This window comes from Triticum urartu, chromosome 3, assembly GCF_003073215.2.
Source record: "Triticum urartu cultivar G1812 chromosome 3, Tu2.1, whole genome shotgun sequence".
NCBI classification, from domain to species: Eukaryota; Viridiplantae; Streptophyta; class Magnoliopsida; order Poales; family Poaceae; genus Triticum; species Triticum urartu.
Genome location: NC_053024.1, coordinates 457,355,290 through 457,370,827, shown reverse-complemented (window position 1 = coordinate 457,370,827; position 15,538 = coordinate 457,355,290). Strand labels below are relative to the sequence as shown.

Genomic DNA, 15,538 nt, shown 5'->3' with positions numbered 1-15,538 from the left:
TTAGGGATTTGCCACGTTGTAACAGAGAAAATTGCCATGCGTTTCAGGGTTTTGCCATGCTGCAAAGAGAGAATTGGCAGGCTAAGAAAAGGGAAAGTTGCGCACATGTTCAGAAATTGTCATGCTACGCAGAGAAGTTGTCATAATGATTCCAGTAATTGACATAATACTCATAGTTAGGGGAGTGCCATGCTACACACGGCATCATTCGTTAGGGAGGGTGCATGAGAGAGAAGGTTTACATCGTTCGCTCAGGAGGAGGCATGAAAGCGAACGGGGATTGCTATGTTGTGATCGCTTTGAGATTTGCGCACGGGATTGGACTCTCAAAAGAGCCTTTCCTAAAAACCACTCCCAGGAAACATTCGCTCAATACCATTCACTATTATGTACTTTTCCAAAGTAATATGCTCTGACTGTTGATCAAATACTTGAATCTTGGGACTAGCTAAATTGCGAGTTATCTTGGTCTTCTTTTGTCCATGACCATGAGCCCCGCTACACGTACGACGAATTTTCAGACGATGGGCGTACAACACTAGTCCATCAGCCTTGGATCAAGTGGGCAGATCAATATTGGATGCAGGATTTTACTATCGTACAGAGATCGTATACGCAAAGCGAAACCGACTATACATTTCCTGCGTGTGTAACGGAACTGTATGGGGGTAAGTTGAGAATTATTTGAGGGGTACAGTATAAAAAAGGGAGCAGGCAGGATGGACCGCAGGCGTCACGTCGTGCATTGATTGGCTTAGCTTGAACAAACTGGTTGGACAGAGGCATGTAGGAGTAGCTTTGAACGCAAGGGAAGTCAAGGCCACCGTTATAACTCCGGCCATCGCCCCGCTGCATACTTCCAAACGACATGGCCGGCGGCTGCTCTGCTAGAAAGGAAGGTCGGTCTCGCATCGCACTTCTTGACCGGCCCGGCCAATCTGACTCTGACTCTGCCCTGAGTCATGCAAAAAGAAGAGAAAATGCCAGTGGGATCGATATCCGAGAAGATCGAGATGGACCTACATACATCTCTGCTACGGTCAAGTATGTCTTTCCCCTTGGTCACCCGTATAGTACTACTCCTACTCTCGTGCTGCTACTGCTGCAGAGGTATGTATGTGATCGCGGCACGGAAGCATGTGTGTGTGTGGTAGCTTTGCGTATATATATATATATATATATATGATTCATTAGACGTGACAAGACACGTGCATTAACTATTCGGACGGTGTTGCATAGCGAGAGGAAGCTGGATTGCTAAGCCATCTGCGAAAGCGACGTCGCCTTTGTTGAGCGATCCAGCCATCCACCCATCCATCCGTTGGTTTCGTTTCAGGTTGCAGCCTTGAGGAAGACTCAAAGTGGCCGCCGCCGCCTCCGCCACCACCACGACGCCATCAGCCGCGGTACCGTCCCGGACGAGCTTAATGGCGAGCGGCCGTGCGATGGCTCCGTCACAGCAGTAGCCACAAACACAAACATATTATTATTATCTCCCTCCCAGGGACGGTCGTTCCGGGAATACTCCCGGAAAGCGAGACAAGGGAAGGAAGTTGGGAGGAGGAGGAGGAAAAACAGAAGGCCGTGAGGAACGTTTGCTGTCGGTGGGCTCGTCGAGAAAATGCCGGCCGTCGGCGTCGTACGGGTACGGCGAGGCACATCGAACGTCCGATTCGACGGACGGACGACGCGTACGTCATCAGATACGATCAGATCCCCCGGAAGCTGCAAAAACGTTGCTGGGCTACTGGATTCTGGACGATCTTACTAGCTAGGAGCAGTCAATCAGTCGAGCCATGCGTCGTTTCTCCGGCAGCGACGGTGCAGCGGCGAGATCTTTCACCGTTGGCGGTGAGAGGGAGTGAACCGCGCCGATGGGCCTGCGCGACGGCGATCGGCAGCGGGCCACGACTGGATCGAAAAAGACGGATGATGGCCGTCGATAGCAGCGAGCGGTTAACATCGGCCCGGCTTAACAATAAGATCATGAATTGACCCGTGCCGGAGTCGCCGTCGGAGTTCGGAAAGCTCATCAGCGCCAGGCCAAACCTGAAACTGCTCATTCTATCTCTCTGAAGTGAAACCATTCAGGTGTCCTTTTTTATTTCGAGGGTGCGGGATTTGCTCGGCATAGGCCCCGGAAAATGCGTTTCCATTTAGAGACCACCACTAACTAGCACGTTACTGGGCCGGGGGCAGCACACGAGGGTTCCGGGGGAGCTCCGTCGGATGTTTAGCCGATCCTGCCAAAGGAATGCTTGTTAGATTTGAGCCAGACAGTGATACCTTACTAACCCCCTTCACCGTCACCAGTGTTTCACAGCAAAAGCAATTCCTGCATTCAGGGCATGGCGGTTTTGTGAAGTTTAATGACTTCTAACAACGGGAAAAAATTAGGTCGAGAAGGATAACGGGCGATGCCTAATAACAATAGAAAAAGCTATGGCATAGCAACAGGGAATGGCTATAAAAACAGCAGACCTAGAACTCCTGAACCAGTGTTTCTGTTTCTACGGAGGGCGGCGCGAGGAATGGCATTTTCTCTTATTTCCTCTACCATAACTTACGGGGCTACAAATATATATAGATACCCGAAATAAATGAACCGAAAGAGGAGATTGAAGCTTAACAGCTCACATTATTGCTGATGAATAGGGTAAAGTCACCGTTTCTCCGGTTATTCAGCTTGCACAGATTCTAGAAGGCTCATCACGGTTTCCCTGTCAGGCATGCTGGGAATGGCTCCCTTCACTCCAACACACAGTGAGGCAGCGGCAGCTGAAATGCAAGAAGAAGAAGAAACTCAAATCAACATGTCAACAATAGATCAGAACCAACAATTTGACTGGAGGGTGCTTTTAGTACCAGCAAATCGCATGCACTCTTTCTTGGGCTTCCCCTCCACCAGAGCTACAGCAAAAGCTGAGGTGAAGGTGTCACCAGCGCCGGTGGTGTCTACTACTTCTGTGGCGGGTATTATCGCCTGCCTAATTGGCTCCTCTCCCTCCACAAACAGAGCAGATCCTTGTGACCCAAGTTTAACCAAAACTTCTTTCACACCCTGCATGCAGGAAATAGCATCAATGTCCTCCTACCATAAGGTTCAATGCATTCAGAGCTTCCGTAGAAGATTTAAATAGCAATGCATCTCGCCGATGGAATATATCAAGTGGAAACTGCTAGCCTTTATAGCAAACAAAAGAGTACAATTTGAACATGTTATCGTAAAGAAACCACAATATAAGGTAAACAAAAACAGGGAATTGACAGGAAAACAATTAGTTGTAAATCAAATCCTCGTACTGGCAGCTTAAAGTGGAATATGAAGCCCATATACTGTTGAAACATGGTAATGGAAAGCCATGAAGTGGGAATAGGGGCAAATGCTATCAACATATAACAACACAGACGTCTGCAACTTCATCGCTTTGTGACTGTAAAAAGAGGAAAATATATCAATTATGCGCTACACTTCTTTTCTTACTTCAATATCCTGACAAATACACTGCCTGCCATAAAATTGTGGCTATGGACACACAAGAAGCAATTAGACTTATCTATGCTATGGCATCAGACCAGACAGCATCAAACAAAAAACATCAGATATTGCTTTTCCGATTTTCCAGTGAATTAAGCACAAAGATTTCATGGGCCAACCTTGATTATGAACACATTCTGAACTTTTGGCGAATGGCCATTCTGTGATCAGATGCTGTTGTTATTTTTCAGATTGCGCTACCAATGTTATCTACAAGCCACTGCCATGGGATTGGCATTCAAATCAAAATAGCATACGTACGCTCTGCCGGTTTGTTAGAGATACAAAAAATCTGTTTTCTTGTACACATGCAAGAATTATTACAACTACATAGCTTAGGGCCGTTCCTCATGCTTAGGGCCTACCAGGGAGGGCCATGCCCCCTCCAACACGTCGCTGAGCACAAGAAATTTAACTGATTACTCTTTCCTGTGTACTTAATTTGTAATTCGCTTCAAGCAGCTCCCCACTGCCATTCACGAAAAGTACTTGTTGGACCACTATCACAGAGTAGCCAAAGTGTACAAAACTATAAATGACTACAGGAGCTTGCTGAATTATAATAATTTGTGTAACTAGCAGCCGATTTGCGGGTAGGAACTAAAGATCCAAAGTTTGTACAGTTTTGCAAATCGCAAATTTCACTTGTACGCAGACTTGGACAGCACATAGGAGTGTTAACTTGAAAACTTGTATAGAACAGTAAGAGTCAACACTCCTAATAGGTGTACGGGAAACACACGTGCACAGACCTACGCGAAGGGAGAATGGAAGGAAAGGAACACATTCTTTAGAGATGGCTATTATCAGATAAATGCCATAACACAACATCATTAATTGAAGTTTCTTAAATAAAGATATTAGGATCTAGTCATGGCTAATCAAAAGAAACAAAAGAGCAACAATTAGGGGTGCGTTTGGATGCAAAGTATTTTTGTAGTTTTTCTAGAATACCGTGGTTTCTGGAAAAAAAAACTTGGTTTTGAATACTTTGATGAGTTTGGCTTCAACAAAAACTGAAGTTTTGTAAACCATAATACTCCCTCTGTTTTTATTTAGTTCGCATATTAGCTTTGGTCAAAGTCAATCTTTACAAACTTTGACCAAGTTTATAAACAAAAATATTAAGATATACAATAACAAATCAACAACATTAGATTTATTATTGAATGTACTTTCACATCGTATAGATTTATTATGATAAATGTCTATATTGTTTTCTACAAACTTGGTCAAACTTTACGACGTTTGACTTCAGTCAACTCTAATATGCAGAGTAAATAAAAACGGAGAGAGTATTATAAAAACTGTGGTATTTTCAAAGTATTTGAAAAAGTGGTCTAGACCTCTTTTTTCTAAACAGAACAGAGAGAAAGTGCACTTGACGTTGCCATCTACGTTGAGATAAGAATATTAGCTGTGATCGTCTCCTAATTTTCCTCCATCTGTCCAGTCTGATTGCAAGACTGCTACAAGGGGTGGCATATATATTAGATATGACGCCGCTGCATGGGATTACAACACTGATTAGTTTCTAGTGATCTTGCACGCTTCTCCATGGAGTCCTTAGCTGTCGATTAATTTCGGACTAGTAGCGCACTGATTAGATCGATTGGTCCTTTAGAAGAACACTTGTATGCAACCGGATATATATGCTAGGTAGCTGATTCAGTATAAATGGCGCATCATACACGCACAAAGAATTTTGGTCCGCCTCCAAGAGTACATGCACGTATAGACATATGATAGCAACACGCTCCTAGGATTGTATTACTTCAATCTAGTTGATTAATGAACTTAAGTTGCCACAGGCTCTTGATTAATCATGCACCCCATGGTTAAATTAATCCAGCCATTGAAGGCCGGCTGATCGATCTGTTTCTTGCGCCTGCCTAGTTAGCATAGCAGTACGCAAATGTGCTACATAGGTGCGGACGAGCTGACCTTGTGCGTAGAAGCTGCATGCACCCGGCGGCCGTTAGGTCATGTAGCTCAGTGAGTTTCAGATGTCACCCAGCGTTACAATCGGTCTGTAGTATAGCAACACCAGCCAAACACCTAGGTAGTTTTGCTAAAACTGAGAAAAACCATGGTTTCAAGAAACTGTAGTATTCGTTGTGTGCACATCTGAATACTGTGGTTTTCAATTACCATGGTTCTCTAAAAACTTCGTTGCCAAACTTAGAAGTTATAATTGAATATAGAAGAAATGCAGAGAAACAAACTACATAAAAAAACTGATTTAGACAACTCACCATTTTATGGCATGCTCCTGCAGCCTGGCTGATTTGTTCAAAAGTCTCGGTAGGCATCCCAGTCAAACGTGCTAGCTCTGTTTCATTTGGACTAAAAATGTCCACCAGTTCGAGTAGTTCTCTGGGGACAGGAGCATCCATCCCACCTGCATCTAAAATAACAGGCACACCTGCACCTTTTGCCGCCTGAAACAAAAGTTTGAAATTTTGTTACAGAAGAACCCCTCAAATCTTAGCATGCATAAAATGCAAAGACACAAGGTGGTTCCTGCATTTCCAACAACCTATTTTACAAAAGTTTGAAATTTTCCACAAAAGAACCCCTGTAATCTTAACATGAATAAAAGGGAAAGACACAAGGTGGTTCCTGCATTTCCAATCTACTTTACACAGTTGTATAGATACACAACAGATAAAAACCATAATCAAGACTAGACTTGCTCTGGCACAACCTTAAAAATTCAGTTATATAAGGATGTCAACATGAAATACTAATACTATTTGGCAAACAGGGTAATTGATCTGAATGGAATCTTTAAGATCATTAGCTAGAAAAGACAGAACGCATTATCACGCATTTAATGAGATTTTGCAATCACATAAACCTGCATGGAATCACGCTCGAGGTATCAAGAACTAGAAATAAAACTATCCTTCCATCTGCGACACTAACTCTTTTCCTGGAGGCTTTTCTCCGAGGACTCAATCACACAGACAAAGGGACCATTACATTCAGAGTTCAGACTGAAATGGAAGCAACTCAAACAAATGACAAGCTGCTTCATTTTATATCTGAAGTCACAATACATGACTGTAGTTTCTTTTGAATTCCAATAACATAGGCCACCTACTCCTTAGCAGATATATATTAGACAATACCTAAAAGCTACATATCCAGTTGCATAACTTGGACAGCACGTAAGCCACGCGTCAAGGTTCTACTGAACGCAATTAGAAGACTGCCTTCCAATATGGGAAGAAATACAAAGTAAAAATTCAAAGACTACACATTTCCCATTATAACAGATACACACAACTAAGTTTCTCCAAAATTTGCTACCTTCACATGATAGTTAGCTGTCCTCTCCATGGCCAGATTAGTATCGAACCCTTATTGATGAGATATTGGTTCTTCTTACAGCCGCAAGCCTTAGCTCTTTTGTCTCTATGGAGTTCTGTGAAACAGATTAGATATTTGGATGCTCCTTCCACTTGCCCACAACCTCTAATTAGCAAAAACCAGAGCCGGCTGAATGGTTTAGGGCCAAAGTAAATATTGTAAAACACCGTATGCATAAGTCGGTACAAAGGGCCGCGTGGAATTAAAAAATCACACTGAGTTAAGCTTCCACTTTCCTCTGATTCCACTTCAAAAACTTGTTATGTCAGAGGGTCTGAGCTGACCACAAACCTAGTCCAGGATGGCATTTAGGGCCAGTTCTTTTGCAGCTTATTTCAGCTTATTGTGAAAATAAGCCAAAAGCCCAAAAGAACTGGATGGCTTATTCTCATGGACTTATTTCCAAGGCAGCTTCTGTGAGGCTTATTCCCATCGCAGCTTATGCATAAGCTGCACCTCAAAAGAACTGGCCCTTAGCTCTTGTTGTGGGTCAGACCAAGTAATCAGTGGGTCAAACAAAAATAGGCCTTTGGCACCTCCAGGCCATGGAAAGGTAAATAAGCACTAACACGCAGCAACATACTGTAAATTCTAACCAATGAATAAAGATTTCAGGCTGAAACTGTTTCCTTTTTTGTTCAAGAACAACACCAACACACACATTCTCATGCAAGACATTAGAGATGCTATGGCGGGGGCCAAAGGCCTTAGTAGCATATGACCGTGAGTGTTTATTTGGTCGATGGCCGTACTCTAGTTTTGTTCGGCGAGGGCTTATGTAGCATGGTTGTCTTCTTAATATAATCATGCACAGCTCTCCTGCGCATTCGAGAAAAAAAAAGTGATGTCCATAACAGATCAACAAAAGGAACAATGAAGTCGTGGATGGCAATGTGATTGCCCTTGCTGAACCGTTAGGTGTTTAAGTAACACAGGACTGCAGCTGTCAAAGAGGAAATGAAGGTCCTCCTGTATGGACGAACCACAAATTATAAAGTAGCTAGAGCGGACTATCTGTTCATAATCCAGATTAGAAGCATGAGCCTCATGTGGCAGACGCTGATTGTAGCTGGGTCAGACTTAAAGAGCTCACAGGTAGGCCAAATATCAGCTCAATTAACTTATACGCTGATATATCCTAACTTCTACGCTGGTAGGCCAGGTGGGCCAGACCGAAAGAGCTCACAGGTAGGCCAAATATTCTAGTCCCTGATCTATCCTAACTTATACGCTGGTCATTTCAAACAAACATGCATGAAACTATGTTGCTCTAAAATCATTTGATATCAGGAGCAATGTAAATGAGCATCAATATAAGGTTCATTCCGACCAAAAATTTCAAACATAAAATAAATACTAATTTTAGTACTCCCTCCGTCCGGAAATACTTGTCGGAGAAATGGATGTATCTAGACGCATTTTAGTTCTAGATACATCCATTTTTACCCATTTCTTCGACAAGTATTTCCGGACGGAGGGAGTAGTAATTTCAGCTGTTCAGCAAGACAAGAGCACAACACAAATTCACTTAAGCGAAAAAGGTGGGCATTGGACAGCAAGCACCTTCATTTTTTTACGAGATTTAGTGTAAAATGCCCTATAGGCCAAATTCACTAAGACCTCAATCCACTCTGGGGCACACACCCATGTGTAGCAATTGTTTTGAGTTTTAGCCCTAGCTTCATTTCAGAAGCGTTAACCCGGAAGTGCTACTATTCGGGCCAACATGTATTATTTGCTAATCTAACTCGAGGTAAATTGGCAGTGCATCACTAAGGGTTGGGCGTAACCCCAACCCCCTCCCCCCTACACACACTACTAAAGGGATGACGACCTTGGCAACATTCTGCCCCGAAATGCTCCTCAGTAGATGCCTCGTGCGGTGAGCCCCTACAAGGCCACACGCGCAGAGTCTGTGTACCTAGGGTTGATGTTTGGTAACATTTGTAGCACCCAACCCATTAACAATAGATGTGGTACTACGTGGACGCCATTTGTTGGAGTAATCCAAACTGAAGTTGTTCTAGTGCTAGTCCCGTTAGGATTAGTACTAGGATGTGACCAACGTGGCCGTATAATTAGATTAGGAAAAATACTAAGTTGAGTCCGGCTAGGACTTGGGCCTAGCTATCTAGCTGCGTTGGACTTAGGTATACTCCTGACACATATACCTAAAGAAGACCTAGTACTACTCGTACCAACGCAGCTAGATAGCTAGGCCCAAGTCCTAGCCGGACTCAACTTAGTATTTTTCCTAATCTAATTATACGGCCACGTTGGTCGCATCCTAGTACTAATCCTAACGGGACTAGCACTAGAACAATTTCAGTTTGGATTACTCCAACATTCACCCCCTAATCCAAACATCCGACTCTTTACACGAACGAGACACGCAGACGACCACCTGTTCATCTTGTCACGCTGGCTGCCTCCGGTGACGCAACTTACCGGACTGCAACTTCTCTCTTCTTCAACAATGGCCACCACTTCATCAACATCTTTTCTTTTTCATACCGACTTGCAGACTGGAACCAAACACCATTGCAATAGACGAAAATAAAATGAAATAGTTTCGCAGACATGACCAGTCTAATTGTTCAACTAATGAAATATTCACAAACGAAACAAGAGATGGCAACACCACGGTGCTAGTAAAGTACTCCCTCCGTCCGGAAATACTTGTCGTAGAAATGGATACAAATGGATGTATCTAGAACTAAAATACATCTAGATACATCCATTCCTTGGACAAGTATTTCCGGACGGAGGGTGTATGTGCGAGTACCCATGCCAAGTGCTCTAGTGTGGAACTACTCTTAGTGGCCTTTAAACGAGGATTGAGGAGAAAGTGTGGACTGGAAAATCTTAGAAATCATACCCAACAATAACAGAACGAAAATAACCTTATGGTTTCCATCTGTGCTATTAGTTTATTACAACAATAAACTTTTATTTCACGTTATCATATATATTCCCTTAATAGTTGTACCATAGCCATGTTCACCCCATGGTTACGAGGAACCATTCAATGCTTTTACTTATTTTTTCCCTTAACCTTGTCATATTTTCATTTTGTTAGTTAATGAGACTACCCAGTCTCACATTTTCTATCCCGTTCTAGGAGAGAGGTAGTAGAGTAGTTACGCTTGAGAGCATGGGTCATGGAGTGACACACATTTGACCAGCCCTGCGGCGTCACTGTCAACTGTTTCTTTCTAAATATCGTTAACTGTGTCACTTGTCAGAAATTATTTCCTATGATTTGCTTCCACTTCTGTCATTCATTTGCTAATCATCTTTTGAATCAAACTAACTAATAGTGTTAGAAGGCCTATTTGGATCAAAGGAATTAGAAAACATAAGAATAGGAGAAACACAGGATTAAGATGTCATGTGTTATGGATTTCTACAAGATCCCAGGACACAGAAATTTTCCACGTAATGCCCCTTTGGATGGTGTAAAGGAAAGTAACACGAGAATTTTGGAGGAATGTAGCGAGAGAGCATTGGACTTCTGAAAGGAAAAATAAAATGACGTTTGTGCTCATGTTAAGATTCATATGGAAGGGGGGATTAGATTGCATTTCATCGAATTTTGAGAACCTCAATCCTATGATCCAGATGGCCGTTATTGGAGAAATTCCTAAGGATTAAAATCCTGCAATATTCCTATGAAAATCCCACAACCTTTAAGAGACCTAAAGTTCTTTATTTTTATATCTTGTTCCATCATTTTTGCACAAATTACCGTATTTGAAAATATGCTGGCCACTACATTTGGCAAATAAAAGAGACTGTATATTCCACTCAGGGAATATCTAAGTCATGTTCATGATGTATCACAAATTAGTATCGTTGCTCCTTTGGTCCAGTTGAAGGCACCGGATCAGAATCGCAAACCAAAGAAGAGAACACATCAAAACATTCACAGGTCTAACTAAATCAAAAGGGCTAATTCCAACTAATTAAGAACATTCGACACATGAATTATTGCTTCACAGCAGCACAAGCTACTGATCTGTGCTAATGCAATAAATACAAAATAATCTAGGATTTCTCTACAAATCAAACGTCAGATTTTCTAGCATAGCAAATCGAACACCTGAGATGGCAAATTATGTTGTCGCAAGGATGGCAATTTCCCTTAGCAAGCATGGCAAATCCTTGCAATGTTCAGTTTTTTGCCAAGATTTGCCATACTTGCTACAGGAAATTGTCATCCTCGCGACAACATAATTTGCCATGCTTAAAAATCTGACGTCAGATTTTTTTTAACATTCCCAATAATCTAAGTTAACAACCACAATATTTTTTCTCCTCGTGTGTCCTTACATTGCCAAGCCAGAAGCCATTAGCAAATCTCCAGAGGGACTATAGGAGTAGTAATCAACCAAATACTAAGTGAAAGCAATTACCCAAATGCACAAAAAGAATAGAACTTCAATTGAATCATGTCTTCATTATCAGAGAAAGAATTCCAACCCTCATAAAATTCATCTTTTTTAGGAACCATAAAATTCAATCTAATGTGACCTCAAAAGTGGGTATATAAGCGGAAAGGGCTAGAGCAACTACCTGAGCGACCTGAATGTTGACCCAATCGGGTATCTCCCGTTGCAGCAGTAGCACGCCGGCCTGCCGGATCAGGTCCAGGTCCTCCTGGTCGACCTCCGGTGCCCAGCCCTCCATGTTGGCGCCGCCAACGATGATGATGGAGTTCTGCCCGTCGGGCATGAGCATGACAACAGCGTGCCCCGAGGGCGCGCCGGGGGCGCGAGCGACGCGGTCGAGGCGGACGCCGCCGGCGTCCGCGAGTGCCCCCTCGAGGAGGCGCCCGTTGGCGTCGTCCCCCACGCGCGCCACGAGGTAGGTGGGCCCCAGCGCAAGCCGCCCCCCGCAGGCAGCTTGATTGGCGCCCTTCCCGCCGGCGAGGCTGTGACCGGCACTCGCGGCAACCGTCTCGCCGACAAGAGGGAGACGGTCGACCTCGACGTAGATGTCCGCGTTGGCGGAGCCCACGACGACGATGGGCGGCGGCGCATTGGCGGCGGAGAGAGAAGTGGAGGCGGGTTTGAGGGAGAAGGATATGTGACTGGGTTTGGGGTTGGATCCTGAGAGGAAAGCGGTGGCCGGAGTTGGCCCGGCGAGCGGGAGGCGGAGGCGCGCTTCGAGAGCCATGTGGGTTGAGAAAACGGCGGAGTCAACAGCAGTGTCTAGAGAGGAGTTGTTTCAGTTGAGATTACCGTGAGATAACGACGATGACTTGGCAGATTATTGTTTGGATCAGATTGCTTCTCTTTCCGAATTGCTAGATGGAGTACTTTGTTGGAAAAAAAATACAGCTCCCTCAGTTCAGAATAACTGACGCGGATGAAGAATTTTCAATAAAAAAATTCTTGTAACGTGACGCAATGTTCCTTCTCCTTGCAACGCGACGTACTTTGTGGAAGGATACACATAAAACCTAAAGAGGAGTGAATAGGTATAATTATAAATTGAGAAAAAACCACTACAGGTCCATTTACTTGCGTTGGCGTTAGCTTTAGTCCTTGTGATTACAAATACCCGCAATATAGTCACCAAACTTACTCTAAAGGGTCATCTACAGTCCAATATACGGTTTTGTGTACGTATGTGCTGATCTGGCCCGAGTCAACCGATGTCAAATGTGCACTGACTGCCACATGTGCCCAGCTCGCTCGAATACGCATGCATGCAGGTCTTTTTTGCAAAACAGCCAGTTATTAAAACATCCCCCACCTGGTCGGATCGATCGAGCCACCTGGTCGGATCGAGCCCAACCGCTTCGACCGAGCCCACCCGAGCCACTCCCCTGCTTCTCCCTTCTCCCCTGGTTCACTGTCGCTGCCGAGGTGGTTCGTCGTCTCCGGCGTGGGCGAGCGTGGCGACGACACCGTGAGCTCGTCGCCGGACGCTGCGCCGCCACCGTCCGCACCATTTGGGAGGGGCCTACGTGACGTCCCTCTCGCACCGTCGCGTCGTGACGACCATGCCTCGCCGCCCCTCTATGGTACGTCACCGTCGCCGGCAGGTTCTGTGCTCGATCTGTCCATGAAAGCTCCGGGGAAGAGCTTGCGTGCGAGTCAATTGCGCACAGGTGCTAGGGTTTGGGCTATTTCTCTCCTTTTTTGCCACGGATGGTGTAGGGTTCAGGATTTTAGGAGCGGACGTTTAGCAGGGCCACAGATCAATACAAGGGTTTCTGATGTGTTGTGGATCTTGTATTTAGAGATGGTCTAGGGCTTGCATAGCAAAATTAGGGTTTGATTTTGGAGCCTGTTAGGGGAGGCCATGATGGCTGGCTTCTCCCATGTTTCTTTGCTTTATATGGATTGATTGTTGATCATGATAAGAGATGCGTTTTGCGCATGAGATGATCATTTTGCCCATGAAAGATCCTATATTTGGTCAGTGGAGGCCATGAATCCATGCTTTCTTTCTGCAACATGTATGAAATTTGCTCTGTAAGATAACTGAATATATATGTGTTAAACTGTTTGAATATTGAAATGTCTGAACTTGATTTAGTACAATAACTGAACATTGACACTTTGCTTGTTTTGGTCCAATTACATTACTTTACTACTTGCTCAGTACCCTTGGTTAGGTCCTACTTAATCAGCTAACTGAGCTATTGGTGGTTTGATACAGTAACTGAACTTTTGGAGTTAACTGAATATTTTCAGCTTGACTGAACCTTCATAAATGTCTCTGTTTATCTTGTCTGAACATTGCAACTTTGAATGTTTTGCAGGACCCCTAAGCGACTACTTCTCTCTTGAGGTCATACATGGTGGCTATTTCCTTTGTGCAGGCAAGCATAGGGATTACCACAAAGGCCACTCCATTTGGTATGACTACTGTGACATAGATAACTGGACACCTACTGTTGTTGCTAGTCTGGTTGAGAAAATTGGGTATGAGTTTGAGGGCAGGATCAGAGCTTATTGGTGTGTTCCTGGATTGACAGTGTATAGGAATGGATTAAGAGAGATTAAGATAGGGGACAACACTATGACAGAAAACATGAAGGATTGTGTTCTGAATGGCAACCACTTCCAATAGATTTTCCTTGATCATGATGAGAGCATGAGATCATATATTTCTCTTGTTCAAGTTCACTCTGATGATGAGGATCCTCCAATTATCAGGTTCAGTTGCATTAGGCCAAAGAAGGAGAAGGCACACCAGCAAGAAGAGCAAACACAACAGCAACAAGAGGAGCAGGTTGAGCTCACTCTGGTGGAACAGGAACAGGCTAAGCTCCCTCAAGTGGAACAGGAGCTGCCTCAGCATGATCAAGAGCATGAGCCTGAACAAGAGCATGAGCCAGATGAAACAGAGTCAGACAGTGGAGCAGAGTCAGAAGATGATTTCATACCAAGTCCACCTCAGCCAGGAACTACTTACCTTTCATCTCAGTTTGGGTTTAGGGCCAGGAAATGTTGGGGTGTTGGGGAACGTAGCATAAATTCAAAATTTTCTACGCATCACCAAGATCAATCTATGGAGTCATCTAGCAATGAGGGAGGAGTGGATCTACATACCCTTGTAGATCGCGCGCGGAAGCGTTCAAGAGAACGGGGTTGATGGAGTCGTACTCGTCGTGATCCAAATCACCGATGATCCTAGCGCCGAACGGACGGCACCTCCGCGTTCAACACACGTACGGAGCAGCGACGTCTCCTCCTTCTTGATCCAGCAAGGGGGAAGGAGAGGTTGATGGAGATCCAGCAGCACGACGGCATGGTGGTAGAAGTAGCGGGATTCCAACAGGGCTTCGCCAAGCGTTGCGGGAGGAGGAAGATGTGTCATGGGAGGGAGAGGGAGGCGCCAGGGCTTAGGTGTTGCTGCCCTCCCTTCCCCCACTATATATAGGGCCAAGGGAGAGGGGGGGCAGCCTTGGCCCTTCCTCCAAGGAAGGGTGCGGCCAAGGGAGGAGTCCCTCCTCCCCAAGGCACCTCGGAGGTGCCTTCCCCTTTTAGGACTCTTCCTTTTCCTTGACTCTTGGCGCATGGGCCTCTTGGGGCTGGTGCCCTTGGCCCATATAGGCCAAGGCGCACACCCCTACAGCCCATGTGGCCCCCCGGGGCAGGTGGACCCCCTTGGTGGACCCCCGGACCCCTTTCGGCACTCCCGATACAATACCGATAATGCGCGAAACTTTTCCGGCGACCAAAACAAGACTTCCCATATATAAATCTTTACCTCCGGACCATTCCAGAACTCCTCGTGACGTCCGGGATCTCATCCGGGACTCCGAACAACTTTCGGGTTACCGCATACTAATATCTCTATAACCCTAGTGTCACCGAACCTTAAGTGTGTAGACCCTACGGGTTCGGGAGACATGCAGACATGACCGAGATGACTCTCCGGTCAATAACCAACAACGGGATCTGGATACCCATGTTGGCTCCCACATGTTCCACGATGATCTCATCGGATGAACCACGATGTCAAGGACTTAATCAATCCCGTATACAATTCCCTTTGTCTATCGGTACGATACTTGCCCGAGATTCAATCGTCGGTATCCCGATACCTTGTTCAATCTCGTTACCGGCAAGTCTCTTTACTCGTTTCGTAACACATCATCCCGTG

The 15,538-nt window shown here is 44.9% G+C and overlaps 1 protein-coding gene across 1 annotated transcript; it reads right to left on the bottom strand.

Moving 5' to 3' along the window:
- Positions 1–2,044: 2,044 nt before the first annotated feature.
- Positions 2,045–12,143, bottom strand: LOC125544321 (ribokinase-like). Its single transcript, XM_048707961.1, has 5 exons — positions 11,489–12,143; positions 5,794–5,979; positions 2,866–3,061; positions 2,638–2,778; positions 2,045–2,243 (listed from the first exon to the last, which is right to left on the bottom strand). Exons 1-4 carry the CDS (start codon positions 12,089–12,091, stop codon positions 2,678–2,680), a joined length of 1,086 nt encoding a protein of 361 aa, XP_048563918.1. The 5' UTR covers positions 12,092–12,143; the 3' UTR covers positions 2,045–2,243; positions 2,638–2,677.
- Positions 12,144–15,538: the final 3,395 nt, after the last annotated feature.

Coding starts and splice junctions, on each gene's coding strand:
- LOC125544321 (XM_048707961.1), bottom strand. CDS start 12,091: ATGGCTCTCGAAGCGCGCCTCCGCCTCCCGCTCGCCGGGCCAACTCCG. Junction 5,980..11,488: donor TCAACATTCAGGTCGCTCAG/GTAGTTGCTCTA, acceptor CTTTTGTTTCAG/GCGGCAAAAGGTGCAGGTGT. Junction 3,062..5,793: donor CAGGAGCATGCCATAAAATG/GTGAGTTGTCTA, acceptor TCCTGCATGCAG/GGTGTGAAAGAAGTTTTGGT.